Source organism: Coenobita brevimanus, chromosome 95, assembly GCF_032717465.1.
Source record: "Coenobita brevimanus isolate Jiangsu-jjx chromosome 95, ASM3271746v2, whole genome shotgun sequence".
Taxonomy (NCBI): Eukaryota; Metazoa; Arthropoda; class Malacostraca; order Decapoda; family Coenobitidae; genus Coenobita; species Coenobita brevimanus.
Window position 1 is genome coordinate 27095653 of NC_137048.1, and position 21795 is coordinate 27117447.

The 21795-nt window shown below is 41.9% G+C and overlaps 1 protein-coding gene across 1 annotated transcript in view; it reads right to left on the reverse strand.

The window, feature by feature from the left end:
* Positions 1-9288, reverse strand: part of LOC145413264 (uncharacterized) — a 115156-nt gene extending 105868 nt beyond the window's left edge. Inside the window, exons 1-3 of the mRNA XM_080282992.1 lie at positions 8999-9288; positions 3068-3175; positions 1933-2142 (exon numbers count right to left, since the gene is read on the reverse strand). Coding sequence (XP_080139118.1) covers positions 1933-2142; positions 3068-3175; positions 8999-9288 — 608 coding nt within the window. The remainder of the gene's footprint in view (positions 1-1932; positions 2143-3067; positions 3176-8998) is intronic.
* Positions 9289-21795: the final 12507 nt, after the last annotated feature.

Genomic DNA, 21795 nt, shown 5'->3' on the forward strand with positions numbered 1-21795 from the left:
ACATACTATTCACAGCCTTCACCAACTTCCCATCTACTCCATATATTCTTAATACTTTTCACAATCCTTGTCTATCCACCCTGTCATATGCTTTCTCCAAATCCAAGAGGGCCACATACAACTTCTTTCCCTTCTCTAGAAACTTTTCCACCAAAGATCTAAGAATGAATATCTGATCTACACAACCTCTTCCTTTCCTAAAACCTCCCTGTTCTTCTCCAACTAATTCCTCTGTTATTTCCCTAACTCTGTCAAAAAGTATCCTACCATATACTTTTCCTATTACACTAAGAAGACAATTGCCCCTATGATCACCACACACTTCTTTTTGCCCTTTTCCTTTGTACAAGGGAATAATTATACCTGACTTCCAATCCTCCGGGACTCTACCTTCCTCCCAGGCCAATCTGCGCATCTTCCACATCCATTCTACTACTATCTCTCCCCCATGCTTCAGCATTCACCACACACTCCATCAATTCCTGGGACTTTCCCCATTTTGACTTTCTTCATTGCTTCCACAATTTCCATCCTACTGATTTCTTCCTCTCTTCGCACATCCCTCCTTCATCCCCAGCCACTTATACTCACGTTACTTTCATTCCCTACGTTAGGCAACTCCTTAAAGTGTTCTCTCCATCTGCTCACTTTTTCTCCCTTCTCCACAAGTAATCTACCATTTTTATCTTTCACTCCCCGGCTAACTTCACTGCCACCCTGTCTAACTCTCATTACCTCTTTCGAAAACATTTTCTTACATTCCCTCCACTTTATACTCAAATTCCTTCCAAATTCCACAACCACTCTTTTCTTACTCTCTCTTACTAAATCTTTTCACCTCTCTCTTCCTCTCTACGTATAACTCTCTCTCCCGTCTCTCAACTTCTTCCACGCCCGTTTCTCATCCACTCATTATACGCTCCCTATGCTAATTCATGAGAAAGAAGTTGCTAGACTTTCACGCCCATCCATTCAACCCCTTTGATCAGACGATGTGCATATTTTATTCTTGCTACCACTAGACAAGACAATTTAACTCTTGCTGTGAAGGCTATATCTTACTCTTTCAAATTGAACAATTATCCTAAGATTAATAAAACCATCTGGAGATACCATGAATAGCTAATGTAAAAAAAGATATCACTTAACTACAGGGGTTAACTATAAAGAAAATATGAAAGTACCGTAGTAACTAATCTTACACTCGCCTTCCATGCTACTTTACTAAATCTACAACTACAAAGACACTAGTATCCCGACTTAATCGGAAAAATGTGCTAAATTCTTCCTACCAGACTCAAATTTCTTTATCAATGGTCATGAGTGGCGGCAAGTGATGATTTTTCAGAAATCAGATGGCAGGTGATGGCAATTATCATCCACTCACTTGTCGTTGTGCTGCCCACTTCTTCCTTCTTCTTTCTCACACTATCTCTGCATCTGCCCTTCTCTCTTCCTACTTTTCCTATTCCTTCCTGTCACTTTTTTCTACTTTTCTTTCTACTTCAGGTACCTCTACACTGAGTGACTAGCCTAATGATTTCCTGCAAGAAAACCATTTACAAAACTGGAAGGTAACCATTTAACTAAATTACAGGGTGGAGTACAGCCTGCTATACTGCCCCTGTTAACTGGGTGGAAGTCACAAATGTGATGTCCACTCAGGATCCAAACCTCAACACTTTCCACCATGCCTCACTTTTGCAAGGGGCTGTCAGTCACAAGGGAACATTGGTTCACTGCACGGGATGCCCTGCAGGGACAGTTGCTTGCCTGCAATTGATGGATCTGTTCAGCTAGACAGACTGGGGTTGATCAACAACATCAACAACCCAGAAATCAAACTTCCAAAAGCCCTTAAGAACCTGTTCTTGTAAGCATAATCAAATTTCCATACACAGACTAAGAAAACAGACCAACCCTTTTCCCTACCCTGACTTGTGTGGTGTAGGGACATTGAGGGATGTGGATGACAGTATTCTGTTCATATTTGTCTTCATTTTTCTATCTTCATCCCTCTTTCCTTCATCCAAATCTTTCGCGCTCCTGGTTCGATTAAGTCCAAGGCGAGCCAGACCACTGTCTGCTTTTTGAGGATCATAATCTTGTTTGACTTTCCTGGTAAAGGGTGTATTGCTCTGTCTGTAAAGTTAAAAATATGGTGCTACATTAATACACTATGCTGAACATAACATACTAGTACCTGTACATCATAGCTACCAGCAGCACAAACTGCTGAAGGATAATACATGCATTACACCACAAAACTGTACACAAAAAGCTATCAGTAAGAAATTAAATGCTTGTATGTCTAAGAGAATCTCCAATAAACAAGGAAAATAATCAATGTCTTGCACAAAACAAATGGATGTGTATTGCATCCTTGAATAACAGGCTGGGGGAAGGAGGGGTTGGGATTGCAAGTGAAGAGTTGTGAGGATGGACAGGACTTGAATAGGAATATATTACTGATGTGATGAGAAACGGTTTGCTGAGATGGATGACCATGTGGAAAGGGTGGAAGATGAAAACTAGGTGTTGTGGGTGAGAGACATAAATGTTAATGGTAAAGCTGCTGAAGGCAGACCAAAAAAGTCGAGATAAGGTCATACAATACGACCTCAGGGATAAGGGACTGAACAGGGAGGCTGCCAGTGATCGAGCAGCATGGGGAGCCGCCGTTAAGTGACTGAGGCTGACACATGTAAACATGTTGGAGCCTTTATAAATGAAATGAAACAAAATGGAGTAATTTTAATTTCATACCTAAGTAGTCAAAATGGATATCAGTAATGCATTAGAAAATGCATCAGATGATTAGAAAATGTACAACGTTGAGCAATGAAGCTGGTTCCCCAACTAAAGGACCTGTCCTACGAAGAAAGGCTCAGGAAATTAAACTTACCCACCCTGGCCTACAGAAGATCTCATGGCAATCAGACTGAGGCATATAAGATCATCAACTGGAAGTACGATCAAGATTGTATGGAGGGGATCTTCCAAATGAAAGGATGAAATAACTCAGAGTAATTTAAAGAAAATTTTCAAGTCAAGAACAAAACTAAACCTCAGGAAGTATTCTTTCTCGAACAGAATTGTAAACAACTGGAATGAGTTGCCTGAGTGGCCGGTGAATGCTGAAACTCTGGTGACATTTGAATCTTGTCTTGATAAACTGTGGACGGGCCAGGAGCAAAAATTCAATTATAGTATAGGGCACATATAACCACCAGGCACAGCCAATGTCTTAGTAGTGCTGAGGTTACAAAGCTGGAGTCACAGGCATAAGTCTCTTCCAGAAGGACATCTGTGAGTAATAACCAAATTTAATCCTATCCTCTGATATAACTCCATTATATCACTGGCTTATCAGTCCAACTTGAAAGGAAATAAGTTTGGCTGTAGTCAGGGTCAGTAATTAATTTACACTTCTGCAGTTTCAAACTAATGAAATGAGACCTTTCAACCCTTCTGATCTGTACTGCAATTTGTCTAGCAACTGTACTGGTATATTAAAGTACAGTACAGGCAGCCCTCATATGGTAATAAGTCAAGGATTGTTTAGTTTCATTTTCAGGAGTTCCAACATGCTTAAATGCATTAGCCTTGGTCACCTAATGGCGGTTCTCCATGCTGCTCAGTCTCTGGTAGCTTTCCTGCTCAGTCCCTTATCCCTGAGGTGACACTCAATGGCCTTGTCCCAGGTCTTTTTTGGTCCACCTCTCTAAATCCTATCCCTAACATTAATGTTTCTCACTTACTTCACCCAATTATCATCCCCCAACCTCTCCACATGCCCAGACCATCTCAGTCTACCTCTCTCATCACAACACCAATACATGGAGAATGTGGTGGATTTCAAGTGGATAATTCATGATGAGAGTTGTAAAAATCAAGATTAATCCAACTGGACAGAGCCAACATTTTTAACTGATTCTCACATCACAACTGCTGAAACTACCAAGCTGAGATGTATTTATCCAAATGTTGATGGAATTGTAAATATGGTTATAGAATTTCAGTCTCTTGTAAATAGTTTAAACTCTTCTATTGTTTGTTAAACTGAAACCAAACTTTATGATCAGATAAATTCCACAGAGATGTTTGATACAGACCAGTATGAGGTGTATCGCAAAGACAGGACAGTCCAAAATGCACCTGCTGGAAGAGTGGTTATACAAATAAGAAATACAGTAATGTAATGTTATCCAATATAGGTGTTAAGTTTTTAAATGACCATTCTTATGATGAAGCAACGTGGTGCGAGGTGATACTTCAAGGTAAGATGGTGTTGACTGGTACAACATACCAGCCTCCAGCATCTTCAAGAGAAGTGAATGACCTCCTTTGTGATTTAATTAGATTATGCATACGACAGGGAGGTACAAGTACAAATTTGTGGTGACTTTAATTATAATGAAGTGAGCTGGGAGTCAAATACTGTATTATGTGATGGTCAACATATAACTGATGCATGTAAATTTTTGGACACTATAAATGACTGCTTCTTGTATCAACATGTTCCTGGTTGAATTCACAATACAGACTGTGATAATTCCTCCAGGCTTGATCTCATTTTTTCTAGAAATATTAATGATGTAGAAAATATTAATTTATGTTCTCCTTTAGGAAAAAGTCATCAAGTAATAATTTCTTTTGATTATATTGTAGAAAGAGCTGTTGTACAGTTACGTGATAGTGACACTTTCAAATTTAGTTTCCATATAGGAAATTATGAAAATATGAGAAAAGAAACTGTTGGAAAGGGACTGGCATGAGAAATATGTTGAAAAATCAGCAAATGAAATGAATGAATTGTTGGTACATACATTACATAACTTTTTTTTCATTCATTCATTATCCAATCCTACGTTGCCCCATGAGGAGCATAGGAGCCCGGAGCTAGGCAAGTTGGTCCTGACATTTAAGATGAGAGTGACCAGCCTCACTCATCCCTGAGTTGTATTACGTGAGCAATAAACCCCAGCCATCCCCTGGATATAAACCTTCACCGGCTCAATCTGACTGGAGCTCCAAAATTACCCACTAAACCACCAGGCACCAAAATTTGGTTATATTGTTACCACCCAGCACAGTAAATGGTTTCCTGGTGTACAGGAAACCATTTGGTTTGTCATTCAGTGTAGAGTCACCCAAAGGCAGAAAGAAGAGGCAAAGAATGAAGGAAAGACAGAAAAGGGAGTGTAAAGTCACCCACAGGCAGAAGGACGAGGAAAGAATGAAGGAAAGAAAGAAGAGGATGGAAGGAAAGAAGGATGGAGGAGAGGAAAAGGCAGACACCCGAGAGCAGTACTACATCAAGTGAGTGGATGGTGAGCACCCCCACCTATCACACACGTGCATTACATAACTTAGTTAATAGATGAATTTGTCCCAAAGGTGAAAAGCATTTCTTAGCCTAAACCAAAGTGGGTAACAAAAGAAGTGAAGATTCAAATAAATACTATGAATAAAGCATGGAAGAGGCTCAAAACAAGAAAAACAAGAATGAGAGCCACGAAATATAGACAAGAGAGAAATAAAACTGTGCGTGTTGTAAAACAAGCTAAAAATGCATTCGGTAAGAGGCTGTGTGAAGACATCAAGGAAAACCCAAAACACTTTTGGAGCTATATAAGGCGCAAGACAAGTCTGAAAGAGGTGTTTTGAGTGAAGAACAGTAATGACCAATTGACAGAGTATGATTCTGAAAATGCAAGTGACTTTAATAAAGCATTTCAAAGTGTGTTTGTGAATGAGTCCCAGCTAGACATACCTAAATTTGATATTGCTTATAATGGTCCCAAGATTAATGATATTGCAGTTACTGTTGACATGGTGGAGAAGCTTTTGATGGAGGTAAATGTGAATAAAGCGATGGGACCCGATGGTATTCATCCAAAAATGTTAGCAGAATATCACAAGGAGTTGGAAATACCTATTGCAATGATTATTAATAAATCATTTAGCACAGGAGAGGTACCTGTACTCTGGAAAACTGCAACAGTGTGTCCAGTTTATAAGAAATAAGATAAATTAGAACCATTAAATTACAGACCAGCATCAATGGCTTGTGTTACATGTAAACTGTGTGAAATTATGATTAGGTCAAAGTTGATGAACCACCTGGAAGAAAGTAATCTGATTAGTGATAAACAGCATGGTTTAGACAAAGAAGTACAGTAACTAACCTTTGGTCTACATGGAATCTTTGGCAGCTGCATTGGATCAACAAATACCAGTCGACGTTAATTATATAGATTGTAGAAAGCATTTGATACAGTACCTCATACAAGACTACTGACTAAACTTGAGGTCCATGGAGTGGGAGGGACGCTTTTGAAATAGATCAAAGGAAATCTATCAGCCAGACTGCAGTTTGTGGAAATCAGAGGTGTTAGATAAGATAGGTTGCAGGTAACTTCAGGTGTACCCCAGGGATCCGGACTTGGTCCGGTTTTGTTTTTGATTTTTATAAATGATTTAGTTCAGGAGTTACAGTGCCCATCACTTCTGTTTGCTGATGATGCCAAGATTTTCAATGAGATAAATACTTTCGAGGATATTCAGGCTATGTAAAGAGACTTGGGTAGCCTTCATGAGTGGAGTAAAATATGGTTGTTAGAGTTCAATGCTGGCAAATGTGTAACTCTGCATGTAGGGCATAGAAATCCTAAATTTGTTTATGAATTAAATGGAGAAGAACTCAAGTCTACTAATGCAGAAAAAGACCTCGGAGTGTTAATGTTATCAGATCATAAACCAGCTCAACATGTAGCAAAGGTGTCAGCAAAAGGCAACAGAATGGTTGGTCTTATTAGAGGAAATTTTCCTAAGATGGCTTTAGATATGTGCAGAACCTTGTATTTTTCCTTAGTAAGACCTCATTTAGTGTACCAGTATGCAGTGCATAGCTGGTCACCTTATTATAAAAAGGACATTCAGGAATTAGAGAAAGGACAGTGAAGAATGACCAAAGTTGTACCTGAGCTACAAGACCTCGAGTATGAAGAACGATGTGAACGATTGGGGCTGATAACACTGGAGCAAAGAAGACACCAAGGAGATTTAACAGAAACTTATAAAATCCTGAAAGGGATAGAAAGCTTGGACTATAATGTTTTCTTTGAATATACTGAGGCAGTACCATACCAGACTGAACACATGAAAGCTGAAAAATGAGAGGTCAGTGGAGAACACAAATCAGAGCAAATTCTTTCAGTGTAAGGGTAGTTAATGCCCGGAATTCCCTTCCTGAGGAGGTAGTCACTGCCTCTACTATTGGTGCTTTCAAGGATAGATTAGATCAGTGGTATTCCAGTAACTATAGTCCTTCCAAAATATCGAGATCGTTTGGGCGTTGTCCCTCACGGGAATTCCCCTTAGCGCGACGCTGCCGAATCCGTACCAAAACACACCTCTCTGTCTCACGTCAGCTATTTACTACTTCTAAATGAAATTTATTTACAGTACATGTATATATAATTCTCTATTAAGGCTATATAGTTTTAGAAAATGCCAATTGTTTTTAATAATAACAATGACTTTTTATAAATACCTCAACACTTGGCAACGTTGTTTTCCAACGGTGTCACGCTGCTTGTAGGTGAGTCAGTGTGAGGGTAGGTCAGGTGTCAATCGCAGGTCACTTTCTCTGACCACCATTAAAAGATAAGCTCCTACCCCTACTACTCGCCCTCGTCTGCTCCACAGTCGAGAAAAAGAACTTATTTACAGCGTAAATAAGTTTTTTTTTTTTTTTTTTTTTTTTTTTTTTTTTTTTTTAAATAGAAAAGAAGGCAAACAGAGGACCTATAATTCATAAAACTTATAAACTTTTTACATAAATAAATCTCCATAAAATGTCGATTTTATATGCAGAAAGAGAGAGAGAGAGAGAGAGAGATAGAGAGAGAGAGAGAGAGAGAGACAGACAGACAGACAGACAGACAGACAGACAGACAGTCGGGAGGTTTTTCCTCAAATTTTAATAATTCATAAAACCGTATAGACTATAAAAATGAATCTCCATATAATGTTGATTTTATATGCAGAGAGAGAGAGAGAGAGAGAGAGAGAGAGAGGTAGTGAGCTGGGAGTGAGGGTTGTCCCATGAAGTTTGTACGGTATCTAATCTGATAATTGGCCCAGTAGAAACTGTGGCAACGTTGCACGTAGGGGAATTCCCATGAGGGACAACGCTCAAATGATCTTGATATTTTGGAAGGACTATAAAATATAGGTTAGAGATGAGTATTTATGATAAAAGCTTGTGACTGAAATTTTATATAAAAATAATGTACACAGCTTATAATCCTTGGTTATATATAAGTAATACAAATATGTCACTCTCATCTTAAATGTCAGGGCCAACTGCTTAGCCCCGGGCTCCTACGCTCCTCATGAGGCAATGTAGGATTGGATGATGGATGGATGGATGAATACAAATATGAAAATTTTTTTGTAAACTTGTAATTTTATTGATGTATCACTGAAAGATGTCTTTGTTGAAACCGCTTTCAAGACTGATTGATAGATGGAAGCCCTAAAAGAAATGTCAGTCTCAACCTCCCATGTATCTGAACTAGATAAGTTTGAACACTCCAGTCCCATCTTACCTCTCAACTCTTCCATCGTAAACCTTGCCTCCCCCAGGCCTCACACTGCACACCCACCTAACCACTGTCATTTCTGTACAACTGAGCCTGTGAATATCCTCTTCCTTTACTGCTCAGGTTCGCTATCATACAGCATTACACTCCTGGCACACACCACATACAAGGATACCGGTATTTCAAAATACTGTATCACAACTTTATCTATACAAATGCTACGGTACTATGAACTAGGGGGAACTGGTGAATTAGCTTGAACTCTGCAGCCAATTTCTCATAGCTACAGTATTGTACTGTGGGTATGTTATAGTAATGGGGGAAAAAAAAAAAAAAGAGGGGGAGAGGGGCAACTTATAAGGTGAAATAAAAGTAATCCATCTAACCTGGATGCACTAGAGGCAAATCTGGAGCCTGATGAATAAGGTGGCTGGCTGACATGAGAAGATGCAGTTTTCACAGACTGTGGAGTTGTGGCGTGTGGTAAAATTCGGGGTGTAGATTTCTGTGAATCATTGGTGCGAGAGGACTGCACTGGAGTGCGGGGCGTGTGAAGTTGGACTGGGGTTGTGGATGCAGTTCGAGGCCAAGAATTTTCTGCTGGAGTCGAGGTGGGCCACTTTGATGAAGTCTGTGTCTTTGGAATTTGCATATTTTTTTCCATATTGTATACCATGCTGTGCAATACCAATGTGGCACTGTCAGTATTTACTATCCTGTAAAGTGAGAAAGAAATCCTAAATTGACACAATTCTGAAAAACCAAAGTCCCATCATTTACAATGCCATGGTATCATTACCATGGAAATCATATCTATGGGAAATGGTTAGACTAACTAATGTACAGTACAATAAATATTACAGTACTGTTATTATTTCACAAGTTGCCAATATGCAGTTCAGGGATATTACCGCGATAAACGCATAGTATGATAACTCTAAGGTAAGCATTCTGCTGCAGCAGGTTAGGTTTGGTTTGGTTAGGTTTGGTCCAGAAGAATATACAGCACAACCTGGGGGATGTAATGGCAACTTGAACAAATTTACCACAGTACTTGTACTTACAAAACGAACATAAACCACTATAGTAGTAAAATAATACACCTGATAAATCGTCTAATTTCAATTGCAAACCAAGTTTATACTTTGAGGAAAGCAAACATTAAAGTGAAAATATCACAACTCAAGGGCACTGTAAAATTTCGTATTTCCAGACACGGTACTGCTTAAAACCATAACGAATCATAAATTAGCATTTCCACAACGACGGAGTTTGACACAGTTAAACTGTTGTAACATCACTATGACATATTCATAGTTATTTAGTCCTCCAAATGCAAAACAAATATATATTGGACTCAAATTATACCTACCACACGAGAAAATCATGTTAAAATGTGTGCACTGGATAATGGATGGTGATTGGCCGAAGCGAGATACAAACAAACCGTGTGATTGGTGCGATCCTACCTGCATCGTGAAACTCCATTCCAGACAGCTCAACCCATCTTATTCTTATTTTATGCTACTTCTCCTGCAGTTTAATTTAAACTATTAATCTTTCCTCATGCAAAGGCGCCACAGCGATATTATAGACAAAATAATGACATTTACAAGTTTTCCTTCAATATTACTCCAACTGCCCGACGTACGACCAGTACTTTCCAAACACTTAATTTTTACTCTATACTACTTGTTCTGCATTTGCATTATCATTCTACTAATTAATGATCACTCAACAGAGCCAGAAATATGTAACAAAGAACAGCGACCGTAAATGGCCATTGTAGTAACGTTGGTCCGTTGATGCTTTTCCCCATACACCATTTACTATTTTTGAAATACATATTTGTTGTAAAAGATAGAGTACTTTTAAAAATCAAAATTATAATTTTTCTGCTTCATATATTTTTTTCTGGAGTATAATTATCATAATTTTATATAAATACAGCGGACTGCTCACTCAACAGCGTCATAGTGAAATTAGGCTCCGTGTTCAGATCCTATCTCCTTGTTTTCTGGACACGAGCGACTGATCTGGGGTTCCCTTCAATACCAGGTCTAGAGCATGCAGCTAGAGGAACAGGGCATAAAAACTCGGGTCAACCAACCTTACACGTATATTGCTATAAAGAGAATACAATGCCAAACACAATACACTGTACAGATTAATACATTCTCTGAGACAGGACCCAGGTTGAGCTACTGCCGACTGGGCTGCTACATATGTCGTCCAGGTGTGGGAGGGATCCCGTCAGGCGTGCTCTCCCTCAGGAGACACGGGACCACTGCTAGGGGCCGGGTCATCTGTGGTGGGCTGCTGGGCGGTGTAGAAGGAGGCCATTCCCTGGTGGGGCCTCGGTGGGTTGGTCGCCCCTCGGGACTGGGGCCGAACAGGGCGAGCAGGCACGCTTCTCTGCGCCTGATCCTGGAGGAGGACTGTTCGTCGGTGGGGCTGGGAAGGTCTCATCCTGGAGACCTGGGGGCACCCCTGGGTGGCTGGGGGCTGCGGCCTCACTTGGGCCAAGCCGCCGTCAGGGGCTGCCTGCGGCGTCTCTTCCTCCGGGAGTCCGACAGCGAGGGGCGACGTAGGGGTGCTGGGTGTAGGGAGCGGATCCCCATACTCACTATGGGGCCACTCCAAAAACTCTCCAGCTGCAACTCCGCCAGGGGGGGTGGCTCCATGGGGAGAGCGAGAGGGGTATCCCGCTTGGCCTCTGGATGGATGAGGCAAGTAAGGGACATCCTCCATGAGGGGTGTCACAGGGATAACTGTAATGCTGGGTAGAATTAGGCTCGACTTCTCGTACCTATTTTACCCAACGTGGAGCGGGGTCCTTTTTCGAGACCGGAGCTAGTGCAATAAAGAGAGGTAGGACATAAAAACCTTCGGCAACACCATACACGTATATTACCACAGTCAGACACAGGGCACTTCAGCAGACATTACAACACAATATAGAGCAATACAAAAACCTTATCTAAAATATTGTGTATCTCGCAGGATACTAGCTTTCTAGATACTAATGACAATACAACAAATCTTAGTACTAGGAGTGCAGTAAATACAGGTGCGCGCGGACCGCGTGAGGAGGGGGGGGGAGTTTGTGATCCGCCAGGAGGAGGTTGGGGAGACACGGAGAGTGACTTAAAACGGCGAGGAGACAGTTATGGTAATATTGAAGGATGCCCGATATTAGCAAGGGAGTTTAGGTGTTTTCTGTTGGCGAAGATTCTTTGACAAATAACTCTGATTCTTACTTTAGCTTTAAGAGCGGGAGCGAGGAATGGAGAGTCTTTAGGAATAGCGTGCGGAGGAGGGGAATATCGTTAATACTCGCCTTCCTTGATATTTTGATGGAAATAGGTTTCTGTAGGCACAAACTTATTCATTACACATTTTCTAGGTATATGTAGACTCTCGCTTCACAACGCGTAACAAAGTCGGAATACTCGTAAGTATTATTCCACCACATTACTTAGAGACTAGCCAATAGAACTCCAATAATGTTTTAGTCTTTCTTCGGGTTCTAGAGATATGTCTTTAGAAAGATTCGGGGTGACACTCGCACGTATTTTCACTTTAGGTCTCAACCTACATTCTCGTCCTTCAACTGGATATTGTGTTCTGATTTACCCCAATGGAGATTACATAAAGTCACTGCACAATACTTATTCTAAGAGAATGGGAGTCACACTTAACCTACTTCACGATTGTTACAGGGTCACTCGTATTTCCTCATGGAGAGAAATAAGGACACGTCATCGGCGATCCGGTCGGACTGAGGGCGTCGTCAGGGCGGGGCGAGCCGGGAGGGCACGGGGCGGCTCGCGAGGGCGTCCTCTCGCGTCCGGGGGTTTCCGGACTGGGCTCCGGCGTAAGGCCCGTAGGACTGGGGCCGAAGAGGTCTAGGAACCTCTGGGTCAGATCCCGGCGTCGCGGGGGCGTGGTGAGGTCTCGCCCGGGTGTCCTAGGGCTGGCCGGAAGAGGCGACAGACTGCGGTCTCCCACGACCAGGGGCGCCGTCAGGGGAGGGCTGCGGCAGCGGCTGTCACGGGGGCCAGACAGGTGTGTCTGCTCGAAGGCCACGCGTAGGGAACAGAGGCCGGGGGAAACAGGGAGGTCTCTCCGGGATATTCTGGAGCGAGACCCCTGAAGTTCAGCCTCCGGTTGTGGAGACGTCCCTCTCCTCACTACACCCTGGGAGCGACCATCGATCGTCTCTACCTGGACACTGGGGGAGCGACCATTGATCGTCTCTACCCGAATATTGTGGGAGCGACCATTGATCGTCTCGACCGGAGTGCTGAGGGAGCGACCGTTGATCGTCTCTACCTGAGCTTTGGGGGAGCGACCATTGATCGTCTTTACCTGGATTTTGGGGGAGCGACCATTGATCGTCTCTACCCGAGCACTGTGGGAGCGACCATTGATCGTCTCAACCGGAGGGCCAAGGGAGCGACCATTGATCGTCTCAACCGGAGGGCCAAGGGAGCGACCATTGATCTTCTCTACTTGGGTTTTGGGGGAGCGACCATTGATCGTCTCTACCTGAGCTTTGGGGGAGCGACCATTGATCGTCTCGACCGGAGGGCTAAGGGAGCGACCATTGATCGTCTCTACCTGAGCTTTGGGGGAGCGACCATTGATCGTCTCTACCTGGATTTTGGGGGAGCGACCATTGATCGTCTCTACCCGAGCACTGTGGGAGCGACCGTTGATCGTCTCAACCGGAGGGCCAAGGGAGCGACCATTGATCGTCTCTACCTGGATGTTGTGGGAGCGACCATTGATCGTCTCTACCGGGGTTTTAAGGGAGCGACCATTGATCGTCTCTACCTGGATGTTGTGGGAGCGACCATAGATCGTCTCTACCAATTCACTGTGGGAGCGACCATAGATTGTCTCTACCAATTCACTGTGGGAGCGACCATAGATCGTCTCTACCAGAGGGGCGCTGCCTGGAGTGTTGTTTCTGACTCCACCCCTAGCTAACTCGGTGATTCCGCCACGCGAAGGTAGTGTCTTTCGCCTACGGTGGCGGCGGCGTGGTGGTTGAATGTCACAGGGGCGCACGGCCCGGGCTGACATACGTCGTTGTTGCCCGAGTGGCGGTGGCTGGTGGCGGCTACCCCGTGGGGTCCGAGTGGGGGTGTCGGCATTCTTGAGGGCGAACTCCGCTGTTTCTGGTTCGCCTCGTTGTCGGGGATACTATGGTATTCTCCGGAATATTCCGGAGTACCGTATGTGTGTCCGTCAAAGCCACGCATTTCAATAACAGATGAGGGACGGACAGTGGCCAATCCCTCCCTGGCGCTGATGGCGGCCGTCGCTACGGTTCCACTTACCCCTGGGACAACAGGTGAGAAATGGACGGTGGCCAATCTCTCCCCAGTGCGGATGGTGGCTGTCGCAGCGGTCCTGCTCCCTGTGGAGGTAGCTGACAAAGGGCGGACGGTGGCCGATCCTTCACCAGCACGGATGGTGGCCGTTGCCAAGGTTCTGCTCTTCCCTGGAACTGCAGACGAGAGATGGACGGTGGCTGATCTCTCCCCGGAGTGGACAGTGGCCGTTGGCGTGGTTCTGCTCCCAGCGGAGGCTGCAGGTGAAGGATGTACGGTGCCCGACCCTTCCCTGGCGCAGACGGTGGTTGTTGCTGCAGTCCTGCAAAGGGTGGTAGAAGAGAAGCGTACAGTGGCCGACTTCTCCCTGACGCGGACAGTGGCTGTAGTCGCGGTTCTACTTGGGACTGGCGAAAAGCAAGTCCCACCCCCCATCCTTGCGAGTGCCGGTCTGGCTGAAGAGTAGTCTGCCAGGGCGGCATTCCTCTCATTGGCTCCGTTGAGGGGAAAAGGGGCACAAGGTGGTGGGCGACATAGACCTGTCTGGGCTGGGCCCTCTATGCGCTCTATGCATCTCCCTGTGGTCTCTCCTTGGGGTGGGTGTTTTGTCACCCTGTCCATGGTCCCTTGGGATGGGTGTTTCACGACCCTGTCCGTGGTCCCCCATTGGGGTGGGTATTTCAATTAGTATGCTGTATGAAAACTCTACCCACAAACCATCCTTTAGACCTTCATCCACCTCTTTCTTACCACTTTATTTCTGCATATGGCGCAAAATTATTCTCACGCGCTATTTATGTAATCCATGATGATGTTGCGAACACATGAGACATACAGGAGAACAGTTATGAGTAATGGGCAAAATCCAGTATGCAAGAGGGAAGGGTGATTACTGTCGAATGGGGATGTCATGACAAGATCCGAAGCAAGCTGTATCTACATAGGATCAAAGTCTATAATGATACTGTATGGACTTTGCACACAATAACCCTCCTCCCATCTGTCTCATCCTCGTTTGTCTGCCTGTCACCAGCTCACCCCACATAACTTCACATTTGCATCAACGCCACAACACTCCATCACGTTTTCATTTATCTGTCTGCCTGTCTTCTCATGAATCCAGGACGCATATTTCCGTTCTGTAAAGGTATTTGTCTCATACCACAGTTAGTCACCTCAGCCAAGCAGCCCTTGTAGGATAGGTTAGGCTTGGTTAGTATTTACAAGTAATTTTGCCTGGGAAACACACTGAGCATATTTTTGAGAAAAACCAATGGTTAATTTTCAAATGATGACGCAAGCGTTGTTCCTGGCTGAGGGTTCCCAGTGGTGAGATGAGTACGCATACAGAACGGAAATACGCCTCCGGGACAAGAGTAGCTCAGTGGTATAGCTTGTGCTTCACGACCGTAGGGTTGGCAGTTCAAGTCACATGAGAAAGTAAAAGTGAAATTTACATCAGAAATAAACATAGCGTCTCGTTTCATACTCACGTTTTATTTATAATGATGACCGATAATAGATGATGCACGATGACTTACTGACTATGGTGGATGATGATTGACTGCCTTGCTCAAGCAACTGCCATACTGCACCAAAAGTGATGACCTTCCGAGACTAAACTGTATGGCATGTTAAGCTTCAAGTCCTGGGACTGGTTGAGTATACTCACATGGTCATGAACTGGTGACTACTTACCTTAATCATGCCTTCCTATCTTTCCTACTGCATCATCTCTCCCTTAACCTCCACCCTCATTCATTAATTTCTCCCTGCCTCATTCTCATCCTCCCCTCCATCATCTATCCTGCCTGCCTTTCTATTCTGTAATTTCTCCCCCTTGTCCCTGCACCATCTTTCTCTACTATCAATAATACCACATAGTCTTCCTCTCCCATCTATTCCTCCCCTCATGTCTCCCTCCTTCCTTCCCATCTGCCATCCTCTCCCCCTTGCTGCATCATCTTTTTCCATCCTCTTGCTTTCACTATAACAATCCAATCCCATCAGTTTACTTCCTTCTCCAGCATCCTTCTCTCCCTCTCCCTGTGTTTGATCTCACAACAGCATTCCCACTACATTTCGGTTTTCTTTCCTTAGGTAGAGGAACAGGAAGAGAGGAAAGAGAAGAGGGTAGAAAGAAAAAGAAACAGAGAAAATGAAAAGGGCTAATGAAGAGAAAAGCAGCAGACGAGGAGAAAATAAAGTAAAGGAAGAAAGAAAAGGGAATTGGAAGAGGCAAAATGGAAAGCAGAAAAAGGAAAACAATGAGGGGAAGAGGACGAGGAGGGAAGGAACAGAATGGAGGAGGAGGTAGAAGAAGAAACAGTTGAGAAAGGAGGGAAGAGGGGAAGATGGATATAGCTGAAGGATGGAACAGAGGAAAAAGAAGGAGAGGAAGAAAAGAAAAGAGGAAATAGGGAGGAGGATGGGGAGAGTGGAAGTGGAGTGAAAAGGAGAGTCCTACCTAACTTCATCTCTGAGTGGTTATTAGATTTTAGATGGTAATGGCGATGATGATGATGATGTCCACCAGGTTCACTTTCAAGATGATCCTGGGACCACAACTGCACTACCACCAATCTTGCCTCTAAATGTACTCCTTAGAGTGGAAGGCAGTCTACTTATACCTAATCTAAAAATTTTTTAGTAAGTGAGGCTTGCATACACAATCTACCATTTGGGTTTCAGAATACGACCCGGAGTCACTTAGACTGCCATGGTTACCTAATCCTTTTGCTGTACAGTACAGTAGGTAGTACATATGGATAATTTATTTCAACTAACTTCAGAAGACTTTGTTCAACTGAGAAAAATCCTGAAAGACAATGATTTAAAAAACTGTCTAAGTTATCCTTTCTCTATCTGCACACCTGAAACTTTCAGCTAACATGGGATGCTTTTATTGTCAAGAAAAATCTCTGTAGTCCAAGGTTAATTGTGGTAGGTGGGGGTGCTCATCATCCACTCACTCAATGTAGTGCTGCTCTCAGGTGTCTTTCCTCTCTTCCATCTTTCTTTCCTTTCATCCTCTTATGTCCTCTTTCCTTCATTCTTTCCTCGTCCTTTTGCCTATGGGTGACTTTACACTCCCTCTTCTGTCTTTCTTTCCTTCAATCTTTTCTCTTCCTTCTGCCTGTGGGTGACTCTACACTGAGTGGCAAGCCAAATGGTTTCTTGTACACCAGGAAACCATTTACTGTACTAGGCTGGGCGGTAACCATATAGCCAAATTTTGGCGTCTGGTTGTTTAGTGGGTAATTACAGCGCTCCAATCAGATTGAGCCGGTGAAGGTTTATATCCAAGGGATGGTTGGGGTTTACTGCCCACGTAATGCCACCCTGGGATGAGTGAGGCTGGTCACTCTCATCTTAAATGTCAGGAACAACTTGCTTGCCCAGGGCTCCTATGCTCCTCATGGGGCAATGCAGGATTGGATGATGGATGGGTAGATCCTAGGTTAATCAAGTCAACAATATTACCTTATTCAATGCCTAGTCAGGTGTCTTATCTTGGCTCATCAACTAACTGTTATATGGATACCACCCAGCATATTAAATGATTTACTGTGCTACAGATAACCATTTGGCTTGTCGCCCAGTGTATAGCTACTTGAAAGCAGCACTACATTGAGTGGTTGGTAAGTGCATCCACACACACACACACACACACACACACACACACACACTGTTTCAAACAACAAAGAACCACGATGCGTTGAGTCAGCTGGGTTTGTTTATACTACAGAAAGACGGGGAAAGCGTGCACACTGTAAGTACATACTCTGTTTATTTAGTATTACAAAATGGATACATACTTCAGTAAAACAAATTTGGAAAAGAAAAAGGATAAAAGTAAGAAGCAAAATGATGATTTCTACCAAGAACTAGTTGAAGTGGAGACTCACAATAGACTGGTTGAACGTGTACACAAACTAGAAATGGCTTTCAAAAATGAAATTGATGAAATAAAGAAGCAAATGCACTTGCAAAAGGAAGAGATAGAAAAACTGGGAAGGGAGGCCAATAAGAAAGACACAACCATCAGTGAACTAACAGTGGAATTGAATACCCTTAGGAAGAAAGTGAGTGAAATGGGAAGTACAGTAGTTAATCACGAGAGTGTTATGGAAGAGTTAAAAAATGACACAGAGACAATTAGACAAGCAAGCAGTCTTATGGACCAGAGCAGTGATACTGAGGAGAAGATAACACAGGTGAATGAAGTTCTGCAAAGCTACAAAAATGATGTAGAAATCACGTATGCTGAAATGGTGAAAGTAAAGAAAGACTTAGAAACAAGGGTGGAGGAAAAAAACATTAAAAAGGAAGTGAAAAGAATAATCCAAAACAATCCAAAGTTAGTCAGAGATTCAGTAGAAATAAATAAATCAATAGTAATCACTGGTGTAGAAAAGGAAGAAATTAAAAACAAAATCACTAGAGACAAAAAGGAGATGGCAAATGTAATGAGCTCACTGAAAGAAGTATCAGAGGAAATCTGTAGTAAAGACATAGAGGAACACAAAAGGTTAGGGAAATACGAGAAAAGCAAGACAAGACCTCTAAAGGTGACTTTCCAGAGTGTAAACACTGTGGAAGAGATACTAAAAAATGCAAAGAATCTTATGGAAAAAGAGGAGTTCAAAAATGTATGGATAAAAAGATGTCTAACACAAGAGGAACTGGAATTACTGAAAGAGAAAAGGGAGGAAGCAAAAACAAAAAATGAGGGAAGATCAGAAGAGGACAAGAAGAAATTTTTTTACAAAGTAATAGGATTGCAGGTACGAAAGTGGTACACAAGCAGGATGGAAGAAAAAGGAGGAAGTTAGTAGAACCATGTCATGACAAGTATATAAACAAGATGATAAAGTTGATGTACTCAAATGTGGATGGAATGGTATCTAAATTACTAGAGATGAATGATTATGTCAGAGAAAATGAACCACAAATAATATGCCTAACTGAGACAAAATTAACACCAAGGATATCCAATGACATACTAAACTTAGAGGAATACAATATATGGAGAAGAGACAGAAATTTAAAAAAAGGAGGAGGAATTATAATATTAACTAAGAAAAATCTAAAAGTCAAGGAAATAAACCTAGATATACCATCACAAGTAGAACTGATTGCAGTAGAGATCGACACATCTGAAGGTAAAGTAATTGTAGCCAATTTGTATATGCCACCCAGATTAAACACATGGGAAAGAGACCAATATGAGGACCTGGCAGAGAGTACAATTCAGAGTATAAGATCCTTGCTACATAAAATGGAAGAGAAATCGGAAAGAATTATACTAACTGGGGATTTCACTACAAATATAAATTGGAATACTCTAGATATAAATAGCCAAGAAAGCTGTTGGGACCAAAAGCTCCTGGATCTCGTACAAGAGTTTTTCTTAACGCAACATGTGAGGGAAACCACTAGAAAAAGAGGACTTGATGTACCTTCAGTGCTAGATCTAATATTTACTAGGCAAGAAAATGACATTGACAGTTTAATATATCACCCTCCACTCGGCAAAAGCGATCATGCAGTACTAAATTATAACTTCAGGATAGCATATGACATAGTAAACAGCAATGACAGTTACAAAAAGAGACTAAACTATAAAAAGGGAAATTATCAAGACCTAAAGAAGTATTTCTTAGAAGTTGATTGGGAAAATGAGCTTAGAGGACAAGATTTAAATGCTGTATATAAAAAATTTTGTGAATTTTATGAAATAGGAGTCCAGAAGTACATCCCACAGCACAAAGAAGCAGATAAGAAAATACAGAAATGGTTCAATACAGAATGTAAAAAATCAAAAGAAAGAAGAGATTTGTTGTGGAATAGATATAGAAGACACAATAGTGAAAGGGCGTATAATAATTACAAACAGGCAAGAAACGACTATACAAGAATAAGGAGGGAAGCCCAAAAACAGTTTGAGGAGGATATAATAAATAAAAGTAGTGATCAACCAAAGCTGTTTTACAGCTATATCAGAAGCAAAACCAAAGTAAAAGATATAATACAATCCATCACGGACGAGGGAATCACTTATACACAAGAGAAAGATATTTGTGAAGCACTAAATAAGAATTTCCAATTAGTTTTTACAGAAGAAAAAATTTTGAGAGGGAATATGTGGAACACGCATGTCCACACATACTACCAGATATACAAATAGCAGAAAAAGTAATACAAGAGGAGTTAAGTAGATTAGACAGAGGAAAAGCAAGTGGTCCTGATGAAATTTCATGTTGGGTGTTACGAGAATGTGCAAAGGAGTTAAGTAAACCATTATTTTTAATTTTCAAGAAATCCTTGAGTCAAGGGAAACTACCTGATATTTGGAAAAAAGCAAATATAGTCCCCTTCTTCAAGAAAGGAAATAGACAAAATCCTCTCAACTACCGACCAGTATCACTGACCAGTGTTGTAAGCAAGGTACAGTATTAGAAAAACTTATAAGAAAAGCTTGGGTAAATCATCTAGAAGAACACAGTATGATAACAGAAAGACAGTTTGGTTTCAGAAAAGGAAAATCATGTGTTACTAATCTGTTGAGCTACTATGACAGAATAACAAACACAATACAGGAAAGGGAAAAATGGGTGGACAGTATCTATTTAGATTTCAAGAAAGCTTTTGACACAGTACCACACCAAAGTCTTTTATGGAAGCTGTACCATCAAGGAGGAATTCGAGGCAAACTGTTTTGTTGGATGCAAGACTTTCTCATAAAAAGAGAAATGAGGACAGTACTAAGAGGAAACTACTCATCATGGAAAGAAGTGACTAGTGGAGTACCACAGGGTTCGGTGCTGGCACCAATCATGTTTCTAGTGTACATAAATGATATAAACAGTAACACTGGAAATGAGAGCTATCTGAATATGTTTGCAGATGATGCAAAAATACAAAGGAGAATTACTAGCACAGACTCTTGTAGGGAGCTCCAAGAAGAATTAAATAAACTTCATGAATGGAGTAGTACATGGCAAATGGAATTCAATGTGGACAAGTGTCATGTAATCAAGTTTGGTAAAAGTGGAAAAAGACCTGATTGGGATTATAAGTTAGGAAATAAAACCCTATACACATCAGAAAGAGAGAAAGACCTAGGTGTGATTATCAATAACAGACTATCTCCGGCTGACCACATCAGCGAGAAGGTACGGAACATGTATACACTGCTTGCAAATATGAGAATAGCATTCACATACATAAATGAAGACATGCTAAGAAGGATAATAACATCATTCATTAGACCAACCCTGGAATATGCATCAGTAGTCTGGAGTCCTCATCTCAAAAAGCATATAGACAAGATTGAAAAAGTTCAAAGGGCCGCTACAAGATGGATACCAAGCTTAAGGGACCTAAGCTACAAAGAAAGACTAAATAAACTGAATCTACCAACACTACAGGAGAGAAGGAAAAGAGGTGACATGATAATGCTATATAAGTGCATATCAGGAAAGGAGAAAATAGACATAAATGATTACTTAACATATGGAGAAGCATCAGCAAGAGGACACTGCAAAAAACTGCATAAGAAGAGAGGTGATAAAGACGTAAGGAAATTCAGTTTCCCAAACAGAGCAATTGATCAATGGAATGCACTACCGAATGAAATAGTGTGTGCCAAAACAATTCACAAATTTAAGGAAATGTACGATAAATATGGTCTAAGACACGGGACAATACGAGCTTGACTCATTCCTGTAAAGATACAATTAGGTAAGAACAATTAGGTAAGAACACACAAAGAGCGGGGAAGTCCAAAACAGTAAAAAAAAAAAAAAAAAAGGCAAGTCCTTTGGTCTGATCCCTTA